Source organism: Cricetulus griseus (assembly GCF_003668045.3).
Source record: "Cricetulus griseus strain 17A/GY chromosome 1 unlocalized genomic scaffold, alternate assembly CriGri-PICRH-1.0 chr1_1, whole genome shotgun sequence".
Taxonomy (NCBI): Eukaryota; Metazoa; Chordata; class Mammalia; order Rodentia; family Cricetidae; genus Cricetulus; species Cricetulus griseus.
In genome coordinates this window covers 103,728,281-103,745,771 of record NW_023276807.1, presented here as the reverse complement: position 1 = coordinate 103,745,771, position 17,491 = coordinate 103,728,281, and the positions used below count along the sequence as shown (strand labels likewise).

At 42.1% G+C, this 17,491-nt stretch overlaps 1 protein-coding gene across 13 annotated transcripts in view; it reads right to left on the bottom strand.

Moving 5' to 3' along the window:
• Positions 1–12,355: 12,355 nt before the first annotated feature.
• Grk4 (G protein-coupled receptor kinase 4) overlaps positions 12,356–17,491 on the bottom strand; it is a 73,238-nt gene continuing 68,102 nt past the window's right edge. For 9 of the 13 annotated variants that reach the window (XM_027387140.2, XM_027387145.2, XM_027387144.2 and 6 more), the window contains 2 exons: positions 15,459–15,596; positions 14,612–14,940 (listed from right to left, as the gene is read on the bottom strand). In XM_027387140.2, coding sequence (XP_027242941.1) covers positions 14,743–14,940; positions 15,459–15,596 — 336 coding nt within the window. In that variant the 3' untranslated portion in view covers positions 14,612–14,742. Of the gene's footprint in view, positions 12,602–14,611; positions 14,941–15,458; positions 15,597–17,491 lie in introns of those variants that run through there. The other 4 variants (XM_027387142.2, XM_027387143.2, XM_027387146.2 and 1 more) reach the window with 2 other exon arrangements.

The following is a 17,491-nucleotide window of genomic DNA, read 5'->3' as shown; positions in this document are numbered from 1 at the left end:
CCATCTGTTCTCCAAACAGACCCATTCTGATATTCTGAGAAGTTAGTGTTTCAGTATATAAATTATGAGGTGATACAATTCCATCCATAAAAATAAGTAATACAGTTGCATTCTAACAATTAATCTGACCTTATTCAGAAATATGACCTTTTTTTTAATATGGGCAAATTGCCATTTAGTTAAGGTACTATAGTTCCTGTCTCTCCATAGCTAACTAGAACCATGTGACTAAATAAGTCCTGGTCAGTGAGATACAAGCAGAAATAGTGTTACTTCTGGAAGTCTTCTACAAAGGAAAGGGTACATCCACCTTCGTCCAGATGCTTATTTAGCAATAGAGCAGTTATTTTGGGTCAGTGTGAAACTCACATTCTGAGATAAGGGAGCTGGAAGGAGTTGGGTTGATGATGGGTGCTGTCATGCTAGCTGCCTGCCCATTTCTGGATTTATTTTACTGTGTCAGAGCAATAATTTCCATTTTGTCTAAGCCACAATTACTGTGAGTACACTATTAGATGCATCTACACTAAATTTTGACCAATTCTGAGGAATTTGTGTGTCACTGAGACCCCATATGGCAATACAGGTCTAGCCATCCCTGGAAGAAAGTCTTATGCCTAGACTTTCCCTTAAGCCCCACAGGATATCTGATGAGAAAGCCTTGTAAAAAGGGTTATCGAGGCCAGGTACTGATGGTGCATGCCTTTAATACCAGCCGTTGGGAGGTTGAAGCAGGCAGATCTCTGTGAGTTTGAGGTCAGGCTGGTCTACAAAGTGAGGTTTAGGACATCCTGGACTGCATAAAGTAACCCTGTCTCAAAAAAATTAAATGTTACATAAAAAACATATTTTAAGAGTTGCATGTTTCCAGCCGAGTGTTGGTGGCCCACGCCATTAATCCCAACACTCGGGAGGCAGAGGCAGGCGGATCTCTGTGAGTTTGAAGCCAGCCTGGTCTCCAGATGAAGTGCCAGGATAGACTCCAAAGCTACACAGAGAAACCCTGCTCGAAAAAACAAGACAAGAGTAGCATGTTTCCATAATTACACACTGAAAAATAGACCCACCTCTTCAAACAATTATCATTCCTTTTCAAAAAGACAGTTTTTTTTTTTTTTTTTTTTACGTTCACAGAAAAGTTTGGCATACTTCAAAACATATTAATTCAAAATTTAACACAGTGGAGAAACTGGCCCAGTATCTCCAAAGCCTTAAAAATGGGTACAGTGTCCAAACAACAGAAACAGATCCAGTAATTGATCCTAGGACAGCAACCTAGGAAGGGTTGCTCTCCTGTGTGACAAATGATCATTTACTACAGCAACATTAAGAAAAGTATCAAGAGCAAACATCACATAAATAAATCATGATACAGACACCAAGTAAAGAGCCAGATGTGACTAGAGCCTCTTTCTGTCCTGTTGTGTGTTGTTAGCTCACTCCTTTATTCTTTGGGCACCTGGTAAGGTAGTCTCCATTGTTGCAATGAAAATTTTATCAGATCTCTTCCTTTGGCTCTCTGATGAGTTTTCACCTTAAATTTTAACATTGTTTGCCAGTGTAAGAGCTCTAATAATATGTAAGGAAAATTTACTCTTTATTGCTGTGATGAACTATCTGAGAAAACACCTTCAGAGAGAAAGAATCCTCAGAGTTTCAGTACTTTCAGTACATGGCCACTTGGCTCCACTGCTTCTGAGCCTGTGCATGTAACACAGAAAATACATTCATGAATGTGACAGGACAGGTGGACTTACCTCCTGGTGGAAAGAGGGACCTGAGATAAGGTATGTCCTCCAAAGATGTACCCTCAGTGACCTTTTTTCTCCAACTACAACAATGTTCTCCTAGCTCATTCAGCTATGAACACATCAATGGATTAATCTATTAATTAAGGTAGTACCCTTATGATCCAAATAACCTTCAGTTACACCACCATCTGGGAGCACAGCTTCATCAAATGAGCCTTTAGAAGGAATATCTAAATAACAACATTCTGCCTCTGGGCCCCAAAGTCTTATGTCCATCTCATAATAGAAAATAGATTTAGTTCATCTCTAGGAGTCCCTAAAGTCTTAACAGTTTGGACACTGCTCAAAAGTCCAAGGTTAAAGTATCTTCTGAGATTCAAGGCAAATTCTTAGCTGTGAGCCACTGTAAACCAAAAAGAAAGTTACATACTTCCAATATGCAGTGGTAGGCCAGGGTTAATGTATTAGGGTTCTAGAAGAACAACTGATATAATAAACATATATTATGCAGGGGTTTATTAAGTTGGCTTACCCAAGACAGTCTGAAAGTCCAATAACACCCTTCTGCGTGATGAAGAGGCTAAGAACCTAGAAGCTTTTCAGTCTACTAACTTAGATCCCTCAGCAGTATCAATCTGGAGCTGATTCCTAGAGAGCTGCCAACCTTCAGTTCATGTTGGAAAGAAAAGAAAAACTGAGTGCTGATGTCAGTGAAGGATGGCAGTAATGGCACCAACAGAGTAGATGCAGTCGTTGGCTAAGAAGCAAAGGCAGGCAAACAAACAATTTTTTCCTCAAACCTTCTTAAATATGGGCTGCAATCAGGAAGTGATGTCTACTTTGGTATCTTCCCTCTCAGTGAATCCAGGATGTATCCTCACAGATTCACCCATAGATGCCTCTTAGGTGATTTCAGATTCAGTGAAGTTGACAACCAAGATTAACCAGCCAGGACATATTGTTACTCCAAAAGGGAAGAATAGGAAAATGTCAAGGAGAAAAAGAATGCAAAATTGACAAGAAACACACTGGTTGTTCCTTGGTCTAGAATATGGGGCATATGCTGGTGTGAAGTAAATTCCAAAGAGCCTATACTCTTTGGGTTTAGCACAAGAGGGGAAATAAAGGTCCTTGTGCAAATATTTTAAGAACATATACACATGGATGTGCCAAACATATTGCAATTTGCCATATAATATGTAGTGCCGTTTACTATATAAACATCTGGAAGTCATATGTCCTTTGCTCCAACTTACATTTTCATAATGATCAGAAGGACAAGGTGGAACTAGGAATTCTTTAGCCGTTTAAGAGATCAATACCACATTTGGTGGCAGGGAAAGAATTTATGACCCATTTACCATACAATCCTCTCTTTGTATCCAGCACTACAAGGGACTCCAAATATCCACAAATTGATGCCCCAACCTACCTACCAAATTTCTTAAAATCCTCCTTGCAGACACCTGTGTGCTAAATAGCCTCTGGATGTAGCTGGATACACAGATGTGGATGAGAAGCCCTGGAAGCAGCTCAGAGATGGCTTCACGGGAGATTCTTGGAAGAACATCTCTAGATGTTGTTTCTGTCCAGCCTCACCTTCTCCTTACACTGAGAGAGATCTATAAAGGCCTGGGTAGAGTTCAAAGAGTGGCCCCTTGGAATAAAGGAGGACTAGAGTGTCTCGTGTTCACTCCAACTGGAGTATCACCTCAGTGTTCTTTATTGAGTACCTTAAGCTAACACTGAGTCACGTCAGGATTGAACAGAAGTATAGAACACCAAGGTGGTGTTAGAGAATTGGCTGACATGAGAGAAGCCATCTAGTATCAGAAGTGAAGCACTGAGAGTGGCATGGGCACAGAAGGAAAGCAGTTTCCTTTCCCAGTGTATTTGGGCGGCTTTTTGTTTTCTTTGTTCAAGATCACTCACTTCCATACATATAAACAAGCATAATTCTGGACTGGAGAGATGGCTCAGGGGTTAAGAGCACTGACTATTCTTCCAGAGGTTCTAAGTTCAATTCCCAGCAACCACATGGTGGCTCACAACCATCTGTAATGTGATCTGGTGCCCTCTTCTGGCATGCACTGTATACATGATAAATAAATAAATAAATAAATACATCTTTAAAAAAAAGAAAAGCATTAGAAAAAAGCCTAATTCTGAAGTAACTGGTCCCTAGCAAAGGGTTATATCTGATAGTTTCTGAAAAACACTTCACTTCACCTCTAAGTCAGAGGCTACCTCATCTTTGTGCTGCCTCTTTGTCCTCCAACTGGTGCTTTTTTTTTTTTTTTTTTTTTTTTTTTTTGAGAAACACTCAAAAAAAAAAAAAAAAGCTGCCATGCCATTTCAATTCCTGGAAGTCCTTAGTCCTTACAAATGTACCCTGCCTTGGCTGTGCCTTCCATCCTGTGGTGACAATGAAATATTCTACATGTCCAGCCAGTGCAGGAGTGCCATAAATTCTAATTTTATATTGCTTCAGTGTCCATTATAAGTATGTTACACCAGAAACAGTGCTCAGTTGCTATGACAGTTAATCACCATTGTTGACTGGACGGCATTTAGAATCACCAGGGAAACCAACCTCTGGACATGTCTGTGAAGGACTTTCTAAGTTAGATTAACTTGGGGAGCAAAGACCCACTCTAAATATGCGCAGGAACACTCATTGGCTGGGTGTGGCCCCAGACTAATAAGCAGGAAGCAAGCTAGCACCATAATTTCATCACTTTCTCCTTTGTGACAGTGGATGCAGCTGATTCCTTCCCTGCCATGGTGGACTTTATGCTGTGAAACTGTAAGTCAGAATAAACCCTTCTTTTCTGATATGACACAGAGTTAGCTTAAGGTACTAAAGAACACTAAGGCAATACTGCAGTTGTGATGACCACTAAATACACTAGGCACCCTTAAGACCAAGGGGCTACTCATGAGCTCCACACATGCTGTTGTGGACCTTCTGACCTAGTTCAAGAGGAAGGTAAGGTTGGACAACCTTAAATTTGTCAACTATTTTGACATAGCAAGGATATTAGTATACTAGAGAACATTGGTATTAAGAGTGGGTTTGTGGAAGTGATAAAGATGACCACATGCTTGGATTTCTGGAGGAATATGGAAGAGTTCAGAACATTGGAGAGAGAAATAAAATTGAACACTATAAGCAGAGGTTAATGGGCATTTCTGACGGAAAACAAAAATGATGAGAAGGATGAGGGGAAAATATCATAAGGAGCTTAAGAATCTCAGTCCAGATTCCCAGAACTTACTTCAAAAAGCTAAGTGCTGAATGCTGGAGAGATGTGTGAATAGTTATGAGTACGTATTGTTTTGCAGAGGACCTGGTTTGACTCACAGCACCCCCATGTTGGCTCACAATCATCCAGTTTCAACATCTTCTGACTTCTGATAGGACTGTGCACACAGGGCACCACGTATTAGATGTCAGAGGGCAGAGTAAAGAGACAGAAGGCACAAAGAGATGAGACGAGAGTCTGACCTCAACAGAGGAGATTGTTTATTTCCATGGAAAAGGGGAGTCTTCAAGGAGGAAAGAAGCAACTATTATAAGTTGTCTTCTGACCTCTACAAGCATGCTGTGTTACATACATGCCCACATACAAACAAAATAAATAACGCAGACTCATATATAAGCAAGGACAAGAAGGAAGTCTTCCCCCTTTTCTCTTCCTCCTACTCTCTGCTCTGGAGTTGCCATGTGATCCTGGCAAGAGAAGACGCCAGCAGCCGGCGTCCAATAAGATAAGTCTTTATGGTTGATAATTAAGACTGAGATAGCATATAAGAAATCCTAGTTATTTGGCCAAGCAGCTTTGTACCTAATATAAGTCTCTGTGTGGTACTTGGGACCTTAATGTGGCGGCAGGGCTTGGGTGGCTTGGAGTAAAGACTTACAGTAACAGGACAAAGAATTGGTTCTCAGGGGACAAAAAGTTTATTCTGGCTCACAGTTTAAGGGTATATTCCTATTATGGCAGGGAAGTTTAGGTGACAGGAGCATGAAGCAACTGATCACATAGCTCTACAATCAGGAAGCAGAGCACATGAATGAATGTTGCTGCCCAGCTCCTTTTTCCACTAATCTAGTCCAAGATCTAGCAGGGGAATGGTGCCACCCACAATGGGTGGGTTTTCCTACTGATTTAATACAATCAAGACAATCCCCCATAGGGATGTCCAGAATGCCATTCCTCAGGGTAATTCTAGATTCTGTCAGGCTGAAAACACAACCACTATGTTGGAGATGTAAGCTGAGGAAAACTTCAGCATAGAGTGGAACCAGATCAAAAGGGAGATTATGTGTGCAGCACAGCAGGAGGGCCAGAAGCCCAGACAATCTCATCACAAGTCATAGATGCTAGAAATAGAGATGTAGAATTTGGTACTGTCATATTGGGTTTGGCCTTACTTTAGTCCACCCCTTCCTTGCTACGCCCTCATTCCTCCCTTTTGGAATAGCAATGTTTACTCTGTGCTATTGCAGTTTAGAATAATGAAGTTCTCACATTTGGTGTGTGTGTTGGGGGGGGGGCACATGCCATAGTGAAGACAACTTTGGGGAGTCAGTTCTTTCCTTCTACCAGGATCAAATTCATGTCATCGTCTTTGCAGTAAGTACCTTACTGTTTATCTTGCCTGCCTTTGTGTGTGCTCTAGTGTTTGTGTGTGTGTTTGAATATTTACTTTTATTAGTTTTAAAAGTGTGGTGGTAGAAATGGAGGTGTCTGTATATGTGGAGGTATATGTACTTTAGTGCAAATGTTTGCAAAGTCCAGAGGGTCCAGAAGAAGGTATAATATTCCCTGGAACTGCAATTAAAACCAATTGTGGGCCACTCAAAGTTTATGTTGCAACTGAGTTCATACCCTCTGCAAGAGCAGCACATGTTCTTAATCACTGAGTCATCTCTCTAGTGCCCTACCTTTTAAAACATGTTTTTATTGTGTGCATGTGTGTGTGCTTTTTAAAATAATACCCTGGCTCATGGTTAAGTGATTCACTTGAGTATCAGAAGAGACTTGACTTGAAACTTTTGAACAGTGTTACTTTTTTTCCAGACAGGGTTTCTCTGTCTTGACTGTCCTGGAACTTAATCTGTAGAACAGCTGGCCTCAAACTCAGGGCCTCTGCCTCCCAAGTGCTGAAACTAAAGATGTGTGCCACTGTCACCCAGCCTAGTGTTACAACTATTCACTAGTGTGATTTTTGGTTGTTGACTTGACTGCTGGAACTAAAATCCAAGAGGCTGGATATACCTGTAAGGGGTTTTTTTCTTAATTCAATTATTCAAAGTGAGAAGTCATACTTAATTTTTTTATCTTATGTGTATAAGTGTTTTCCTACATTTATGTATTTGTACTGTATGTGTGCCTAGAACTAGAATTAGACAATTGTGAGCCAGTGTGGGTACTGGGAATTGAACCTGGGTCCTCTGTAAAGGCAGCAAGTGCTCTTAAACACTGAGCATGAAGTCCCACTTTTTTTTTTTTTAATTTTTATTAGTTCAAATTAGGAACAAGCTTGCTTCACATGTCAATCCCTTCTCTCTCTCCCTCCCCTCCCCCTAGCTCCCACTCCTTCCCCCTCAGCTCCCCAGGGAGGGTAGGGCCCTCCACAGGGGCTCCCCAAATTCCACAACATCATCCTGGGCTGGGCCTAGGCCCTCCCCCATGTGTCCAGGCTGAGAGAGCATCCCTTCATGTGGGATGGGCTCTCAAAGTCCCTTCTTACACCCGGGTACTTATCCACTACTGGGGCCCCATAGAGTAAGTCCCACTATTTTTTTCTTTTTTTCCAAGACAGGGTTTCTCTGTGTAGCTTTGGAGCCTATCCTGGCACTCGCTCTGGAGAGAGGCTGGCCTGCCTCTGCCTCTGCCTCTGCCTCTGCCTCTGCCTCTGCCTCTGCCTCTGCCTCCCGAGTGCTGGGATTAAAGGCACCACCATCGCCTGGCTGGAAGTCCCACTTTTAATCTGGATTTTTTTTTGACAGAGAAGAGCCACCTCCCCACTTCCCCACCTCCCCCAGACAGGGTTTCTCTATGTAACAGTCCTGACTGTCCTGGAACTCACTCTGTAGACCAGGCTGACCTTGAACTCACAGAGATCCACCTGCCTCTGCCTCATGAGTGCTAGGATTAAAGGTGAGTGTGACCACTGCCCAGCAAGATGATCCACTTTTAATCCAGATCTTTTGAGGTGGGAAGATCCAATTTAATCTGCCCCCCCCCCCCTGCTCACAGCCTATATAAAGGACATGGAAGAAGGAAGCTTGTTCTCTCTGCATGCTTGTCCTTACTGGCAAGTCCATTCCTTCAATGGCATTAGAGGCCACCTCTACAGTAATCCAGAATAAAATGAAGAACAGCTGAGACATCCAGACTGGGGGACTGAGCAACTACTGGATTCTTGAACCTTCAGTTGGTAGAAAGCCATTGTTGACTAGCTGGATCATAGACTGTAAGACATTCTAATAAATTCTGTGTGTGTGTCTGTGTGTGTGTGTGTGTGTGTGTGTGTGTGTGTGTGTGTGTGTGTGTATGTATGTATGTGTGTATGTATGTATATGTTGTGTGTATATCTCCACTGTTTCCCAGCTGGTAGTGCTGTTTGGGAAGGTTGTGAAGCCCTTTGGAAGTGGAGACTTGCTGGAGGAAGTGAGTCAGTGGGGGAAGGTAGGCCTTGAGGTTTTATAGCTAAGCCCATTCCCTGTACATTCTATGCTTCTTAGTTGCTGATACAATGTGATCAGATGCCTCTGGGACAGCTACATACAATCTGCCTTACTGGCCCTGTAAACCCCATGCCTCACAGGGACATCACAGCTGTGCCACAGTAACCACTTCTCTGTTACAGGGTAGCCTCCTGCTTGTTTTAGACCGACCAACTGAAGTTCCCCATAGAAAATCTATTTAGAGAAAATTTGGGGAAAAAAAACAATGAAATCTTGAAATTTGCAGGCAAATGGATGGAACTAGAAGAAACCATCCTTAGTGAGGTAACCCAGACACAAAAAGAAAAACATGATATGTACTCACTCATAAGTGGATATTAGACATAGAGCAAAGGATAACCAGACTATAATCCACAACCCCAGAGAAGCTAGGAAGTAAGGAGAACCCTAAGAGAGACATACATGGACCCCCTGGAGAAGGGGAAAGGGACAAGATCTCCTGAGCAAATTGGGAGCACAGGGGAGGGCAGGGAGGGAGGAGAAAAAGGAGGGGAGAAGGAAAGTAGGGAGGAAAACATGAGAGATCAGTAAGGTTGAGTTGGGGGAAGAACAGAGGAGAGCAAGGAAAGATATACCTTAATAGAGGGAGCTGTTATTGGCTTAACAAGAAATTTGGCACTAGGGAAATCTCCAGGGATCCACAAGGATGACCCCAACTAAGAATCTAAACAATAGTGGAGAGGCTACCTTAAATGCCCTTCCCCTATGAGATTGATGACTGCCTTAAATGCCACCCTAGAGCCTTCACCCAGTAGCTGATGGAAGCAGAAACAGAGATTCACAGCTAAGCACTTAGCCGATCTCCTGGAATCTAGTTGTAGAGAGGGAGGAGTGATGAGCAAAGGGGTCAAGACCATGCTGGGGAAACCCATAGAAACAGCTTACCTGAACAAGTGGGAGCTCACTGACTCCAGTCTGACAGCTGGAGAACCAGCATAGGACTGAACCAGGCCCCCTGAAAGTGGGTGTCAGTTGCAGGGTCTGGGAAATCTATGGGGCTTCTGGAGGTGGAGCCAGTATTTATCCCTAGCACACAAATGGGCTTTGGGAGCCCATTCCCTATGGAGGGATACTCTCTCAGCCTAGATACACGGGGGAGGGCCTAGGTCCTGCCCCAAATGATGTGATTGATATATATATATATATATGAGAAACCTATTTAGATAATACTCCAGGTTCAAGGAAGACCTTGGTCTATAGTTCCCTGGATTTCTCTTCAACTTCCTTGCGTGTACGCGTGCAAGTGTGTGTGTGTGTGTGTGTGTGTGTGTGTGTGTGTGTGTGTGTGTGTGTGTCCCAGAAGGGCCAGTACCCCAGGACACTTTTAAGCAATAAGGCCTTCATCTCCACCTTGTGTATTTTCATCACCATGATCCTAGAATACAGGCATTGTTCCCAACACCTCTGGGTGCGCTACGAGTAAGATTTGAGGTTATTTTACTTGTTCCCTTGGTTACCAATATGGCCTTTGATGGCAGTACAGAGATCCAGACTCAAGCAGTCACTGTCATTCTATTACTCTAGAACCAAGCACCCTCAGGCAAGGTTTTTTGCATGTGAGGTGTACTCTGCTTATCTGAGGCTAACAATCCTGATCAGTGCTCTGTTGTTTCCAATTCCTAGGCTATGTTGGCTTGTTTCCCCTAGGCAAAAGACACTTCTGTTAACCCAATGTTGTGGTTTGACTATGAAACGTTCTTAACAGGCTTAGGTTTGAGCACTTGGTCCCTGTGTCTGACAATATTGTTGAAACATTAGGAAGCAGAGTCTTGTGGGAGGGAGGTCATTGCCTGGGGGTCTTGAGCTTTTACTGCCTAGTCACACATTTTGTTTACACTCTGCTTCCTAACTATGGATGCAATGTCAGCTTCCTGCTACTGCTGCTGCCATGACTTCCCACCAAGACAGACTGTTTCCTCCTGGAACTATAAATCGAAATAAACCCTTTCCTTCCTTATGTCTGTCAAGTTTTTTGTTTGTTTTTCAAGACAGGGTTTCTCTGTAGCATTGGAAGCTGTCCTGGAACTCTCTTGGTATACCAGGCTAGCTTCGAACTCATAGAGATCCACCTGTCTCTGCCTCCTGAATGCTGGGATTTAAAGGCATCCGCCATCACTGTCTGGCCTCTGTCAAATATTTTGTCACAATAAAAAGACAAGTAACTAGAAGATAGCTAATATCATCTAAGGCTACATGATCACTTAAAGAGATAAGGATTGCAATTACAATGAGTGTTTCTGTATTTTATTAAGAATGTCTATACATATATTAATATACATATTAAGCAGATATTTGTATTTTCTATTTTTTTACAATGTAATATCAGTTGAGATAACATCAGTAGTTGTGTTGTGAATCTGTATTATCATATTTAAGTTATGGGATACTAAAAGACTAAACATTCCTCAAGGAACTTTGCCATCTATTCTGGAGGAAGGATAATGCATTTGCAGTTGTACATGCAACAGTTTTATCATGTTAAGTGGAATTATAACCTTGTTATTATCTTCACTTGGAAATTAAGCATGACATAAAAAGGTGTAATTGGGTGTTGAGTTGACAAGAGATGAACTTATAATAATTAATATTTGTTGCCAACTTGATTGGGTCTGGTATCAACTAAAAAACCCATCTTTGGGTGGGTCTGTAAGGGTATTTCCTGGAAGGATTAACTGAGGATGGAAGGCCCTCCCCTAGAATAGGCAGCACCTTCTAGAGGCAGCATAGATACAAAGGGATCTGAAGGAAAAGTGGGGCTGCTTTTCAAATACTGAATTTGCCTTATTGCTGTCATTCTTCATTGACATCAGAATCCAGCTTCTTCAGCCTTCTAACAGACTGAAGATCAGCAACTCTCCAGGAGTCCTCCAAGCCTTCAGTGCCAAACCGAGATTAAGGCTTCTAGACTCAAGGACTAAGTAGCTGTCAGGTTTCAGCCTATACTGTGATGCAATCTGATCTATCGCCTTTATAATGTATAGTTATTCTATCAGTTGTGTTTTTCTAGAGAACCCTGATTAAAATCCCCTATTCTGCATCCCACTAAAAGTAATAATATAGAAGTAAAACACTCCTCAGTGAAGCATCACCACACCTCATACTGACTTACTTGGACCATGAGTGTCACAAAATCTGTAACAGTCCCAGGGAGTGGTCCTTCCCCATGGCCAACACTGGTGGCCATACTCACCAATAAGATCTACATCAAGTATAAGATTCCTTCCAGGAGGTAAGCTATATTCTTTCTTAAGCCCAGTTATTTCCATATTAGAAGATCAAGATCAGAGTGTTCTTTCATGTTTCACAGCATGACTTACAACTCCATTTGACCTTCAAGATGTATGTCAAGAAGCAAGATGCAGGATTTCCACAGCACTCATCATAATACAAGTGGCAGGGGTGAAACAAAAATGTGATCCATTTGAAAATAGTAGAGGCTAAAGAACCTTATTCAGCTCAGTAAGGAACAGTCCAAGAGGATGAGGAAGCAGGGAACTGGCTAGAACAGGATTTGAGTCAGAGCATAAGAGACCTCAATGAATCATAGGGAAAACCTTTTTACTTTGTATATGATGTAGCACAGCCCCAGGAAGACGATGTGTGGCTTCAATCTACCCCAGATGAGTGAGTACCAAAGCAGACAGAGGAGATTTAAAACAAAGGAAGGACCTATGATTCTGGGAAAGAGTTTTGAATTAACAATTTAAAAAGCAGCACCACATTTCAGTAAGAACCTCAGCAAAGTTCAGGGAAAACTGGACAGTATAGGGTAGATATACAGGGACAGGACTACTACTACTCAAATGCACAAGACATCCACACTTGGGAGCTTCTCGGCACACAGTGATGTTCTCAGGCGGCTTCTTTAATACAGCTTCAGTAAAAGACAATGCAGATATTAATGTAAAAATATATGAAAGCACATTATAAACAGTGTCATAGACTGTTTATTACAATTCATGGAAAGGACAAGACACTGAGTATGTGACAGGTTCCTTCTTACATCAGGGTCTTGCTCTGTGGTCTGCACAGTGAACGGTCATCATTGTGTTGGCTCCCTCTCCTCACTGTGGCCAGTGGTCAGGCAGCCCTGCAACACACAGCACAATGGCCAGCCTCAGCCATATCTCTAATGCCAAGATGGCTTTGCTTTGCTTGAGTAGCCATGAGGTCCATAAGCATGGACTCAACCAACCCCAAATCAAAAATATTTAGAAAAAATTGTAAGTCATATGACAATGCCATATAAGTTAAAAAACATAGTATGACAACTGTTCATATATTGTATTCTGTATTGTAAGCAATCTAGAGGTGATTTATATAAACACTGTCCATTTATAAAAGAGACCTGAGCACTTTTAGACTTTGGCGTCTTGGAACCAATCTCCAAAGATACCTAATAATGTTATAGAAACTGGAAGGATACTAATTTCAAGGTAAGCAAAATGTTTAAATACATTTTTCTTATTTACTTCAAAGAAATGGAATTTTTAAATATATTGCCAGCTACTCAGGAAGCTGAACCAAGAGGACCTCAAATTCAAGACTAGTCCAGGAAACTTAGTGAGTGGGACCCTGTTTCAAACATGTTTTAAAAAATAAAAGGTGGAGGGTATGGGGATGTAGCTTAGTGCTAGAGTACTTACCAGGTATCCACAAGGTCCTAACTTCCATCCCTATACTGCTAAAAATAATTTTAAGGGTATATGCTTAATTTATTTACTGAGATTCTGCCTCAAGATGAGTTTTGCTGCTTTGTTACTGTTGCATGCTAAGTCAAATTCAATAGTTGGATGAGTACAGAAGACAAATGAGGGTCACTGGCTGTTTCATCAACAAGAAAGTGCTCCAAACAGTGTAACTCTATTCTATCTGTAGGACACTCTCTAGTGGATGTCACATAGGCTCTGAGTAAGGAGGGTGCCCAGTAAGATTTAACTGTATGCAGTAGACTGATTTGTTCAGTTCATATAGCTATCCCTAGTTGTGAAAGAAAATGTGATCATAACAACCACCACTTTGGGGGACTTTTACTATTAGTCTTGTTTTTCTATATTGAAAAAAATACAAATTAGAATGCTAGCAAACAATCTTTTAGTAAATTCCTCAAGATATGATAGTTACAAGACGTCCCCCCAAAAAACTTGATAGGAACAAAGCAAAACAATCCACTCATAAGATGTATTACTTAGCGAAATTATTTTCTAACCTTGTCAGTTGTGTTGGCACACACTTTTAGTCCCAGAACACAAGAGGCTGAGGCAGGAGGACCAGGAGTTCAGGGGCTAAGACCAGCCTGGGATACATGAGAAAAAAACAAACAAAAGTAATGCTACTACAGAAAGTCTCTCCAAAGGATTTCCAATTTTAGAAGGGAAACTAAGTGGACTTGGGAGAGCAGTAGTTGGAATCAGGACATGGAGGACTTCACACATGCACTGTTTGTGGGAATTCCATCAGACGCCAAGCTTGGTCAAAATGCTTTGTCACCAAAACAGGAAGCAACTTCAGTGCTAACAAGTCATTGTCATGTGGATCAGAAAAGTCTTTCCACTAACAGCAAGCAGCATTGTGAAAATTCTTCTGGGTAAGTTTTAATAGAACCATATGGCCCTTAAACTATATGAAATCTCTCTCTCTCTCTCTCACTCTCTCTCTCTCTCTCTCTCTCTCTCTTGTTCTCTCTCGTTCTCTCTCTCTCTCTCTCTCTCTCTCTCTCTCTCTCTCTCTCTCTCTCTCTCTCTCTCTGTGTGTGTGTGTGTATCTGTCTGTCTACCTGTCTCCGCCGCCTCCTCTTTCTTCTTTCTTTCTGACAATAACTTACTATGTAGTAAGCTGGCCTCAAACTCACAGTGATTCTTGTACCTCAGTCTCCTATGTGTGAGCTACACCCAGGTTGAAATTTCTTATATGAGGCATTACAGAAAGGAAAAAAGTAACTGGTGGATGGTGGCTATACACACCATTAGTAATCCCAGGATTCAGGAGGCAGAGGCAGGCAGATGTTTGAGTTAGAGACCAGCCCGGTCTACAGGATAGCCAGGGCTGCACAGAGAAACCTTGTATCAAAAAACAAACAAACAAACAAACAAACAAAAAGGAAAGTGTTGTTTTCCTTAGAATTATTTTCCTTTTGATACATATACATACAAAGTATACAGGGGAGCGTAAATATACATGTCCACACCCATTTCTCAGAAACAAAGCCCCTGCTCATACTATGCAAATGTTCTACCCTAAGCAATAACCCCAGCCACAACAGTTGACTTTTATTACAAAAGATTTTTTTACCCCTCTTCTGAAGATTCTACGTAAGAAATTTCTCTTTGGTCTGAGAATGGAGGGACACATCTTCTCTTTTTTATGTGATGTCGCATCTCCCTCATCTGCAGCTTCATTGAGGTCATGGAAACATCCAGATTCAATCATCTGTGTGCACAAAAAGACAGCATAGAGCAGCTTTAGAAACACCATGAGGTGAGTGATTTCCTAGCATTATCAGTTCCCACCTAGCACCTGACCTCAATGTGTGGCACATCAGAGTTTTCAGAGCTTCCCTGGCTCCATGTTCCTAGACTCCTGGTTTCTGACCTCCTCATGAAATAAGTAAAGTGGCCCTCCTTTCTCCAAGTGTATCCCCCCAAAGCTAATTCCATTGAAGCCAAGCTACCAGCTAGCCCTGCTTAGGAAGCAGGACTCCAGGGTGGCAGGCAAATCTCAAGATCACCTTTTGCCCATCTCCTGTAACAGGGTCCAGAGTAGCTGTCATGCTTTCTGGCAACTGCTGATACTGTCTTGGCTTACCCATGATCTGATCTAGTCCTCATAGTCAAGTCTTTTGCATAAATTTACTTTGTACACACACACACACCCACACACACACACACACACACACACAAGTCATTGTTGAAACTAGCATAAACCTACTCTGCTAGAAAGAGTAGTACCTCATTCTGCCAGGGGATGCTGACACACCCTGTAGCAAATTGGGCATAGAAGGTTTCATCACTGCTGTCCAGGTTGACTCCTTTCACCACAGAGAACCGCCCAATATCCAAGATATCCTTACAATAAATGGCCTGAGGCTGGGCACCAAGAACAAAAAGAGGCATCAACCTATAAGACAACTATAATAACTCTTTTCTTGTTTGATTTTGTTTTCTTCTGGATTTTTGAGACAGAAATGGGTAGCCTAGGCTGTCCCTAAACTCACATTCTGGCTGCCTTGACCACCCCCAGGTGCTATATGTAGCTTATAAAGGACATTTTGTTTTTAATTTTCAGCTGCTAGGAATTGAACATAGGGTCTGCACTTGTTGGGCAAGCACTCTACCACTTAACTACATTCCCAGTTCTAAAGCAACTCTACACATATTCCTCCCCACCATGTTCATTGCCAAGGCCTTTTCAAACTAATTTTCTAATTTATATCATGTATATTCTGTTACACAGCAGTTCCTGTGTCACTTTTCTCAGGGAGCTTTCAGTGTCACAGATCCTGTAGTGTCAGTTCCAGTTGTTGTCCCCCCACACACACCCCTACCACCACCACAGATGTTCATATGCCCCTTTTGAGGACCCTTTTTCGTCTCTGTAGCAGAAAATAGATTGCAAAGGCTAAAACTATATAAGAATGGGATGGGTTTCTTCTGTTGGGACACAGAGAGGGATATAAACAGGCATGGAGACCACTGGCTCTAGGATCCACTAGTGACAATTTTTATCTTGTGTCTGACCCTGAGCATCCTACCTGCAAAGCACCTACTTAGCATTTGGGTGAAACGTAGCAATTTCTCCTCTGTAACTAGGGCCTAGGCCTACAGCCTCTACCTTGGCACTGCTGTCCTCAGGAGCAAGTGATCAGGTAAGCATATAGGGCTGTCAAGACCCAGGCCTCCATTCCTTCAGAGCTTTGCTTGCCCTTCTGGGACTAAGGAGAACACAAATAACAGAACTCTGCAACTAAGGAGTCTTTGTCTACTACTGCAAAATACATTAACAGTCCTGAGGAATCACTGCACTGTTTGTTGGGTTGAGCAAATGATGAGTGTCATTACAGTGGTAGTCTGCAGGTCACTGGTCAGCACTGTTCCTATTCTCATCTATCCCACAAAGTGAAGGATAGAAGGACTGGCAAGTCCTCTCCTGGGACAGTCTAGGCCAAAAGCCAAGACACATACAGCCCCACAAACTAAGAATCTTAATTCTGAAGGCAAAATGTCCAGAGTTTTCTGAATTGCCTTCAAATAGTGCAATTTGTTTAAACCAAGAATACCAACAGTTCTAAGATGGCTCCTGTCAGGGTTTTTCCCCTTCTTCCTGAGAAACCACATTGGCCTGTCTTTGCTGCTTTTGACCCAAGCTGCCCCATCTCCAGACCGGACAGCTATATGAAGTCCAGGTCATGCATGCTGCACTGTCAGGCAACACTTTCCCAGCATGCTAGTCATTTGTCTTCCTACCTGTCTCTCCAAGCAGAAACACTCCTTTGCCTACCTCTCTCTCCCTTTGTTTTCACACCTAGAGCTGTTCTGGAGATAGTGGACATGCCCTGAATATCTCAAGTAGGAATAGTTCCAAGGAAACAGTTACCACTATAACAAATACTATGGATATTAAGCAAGTTCTGAAGAAATCTTACAAATAAAAAATATCTCAATTGTAGGTTTATCTTAATTCTATCCAACAATGAAAATTTAACTATCTTTCCATTTTTGTACTGCTAAGGGTAGGAGTCCAAGCTATCCTTTCATCAGTAGTTCACTTATTGTGCACTATATTTACCATATTCACTTAGTATGTATTATGTTATATACACAGCACTGACAAGTACCAGGCCCTGTGCTTTTGGAGGCATGACCTTTTTTTTATCTCAATCACATACTCAGGAAGAAGCACACATGACAGCTCCAGAAGGATGCACATTCCAGACTAAGCAGCTGTGTGTACTCAGTGTAATGAGTGAGCACAGTGATGGAGG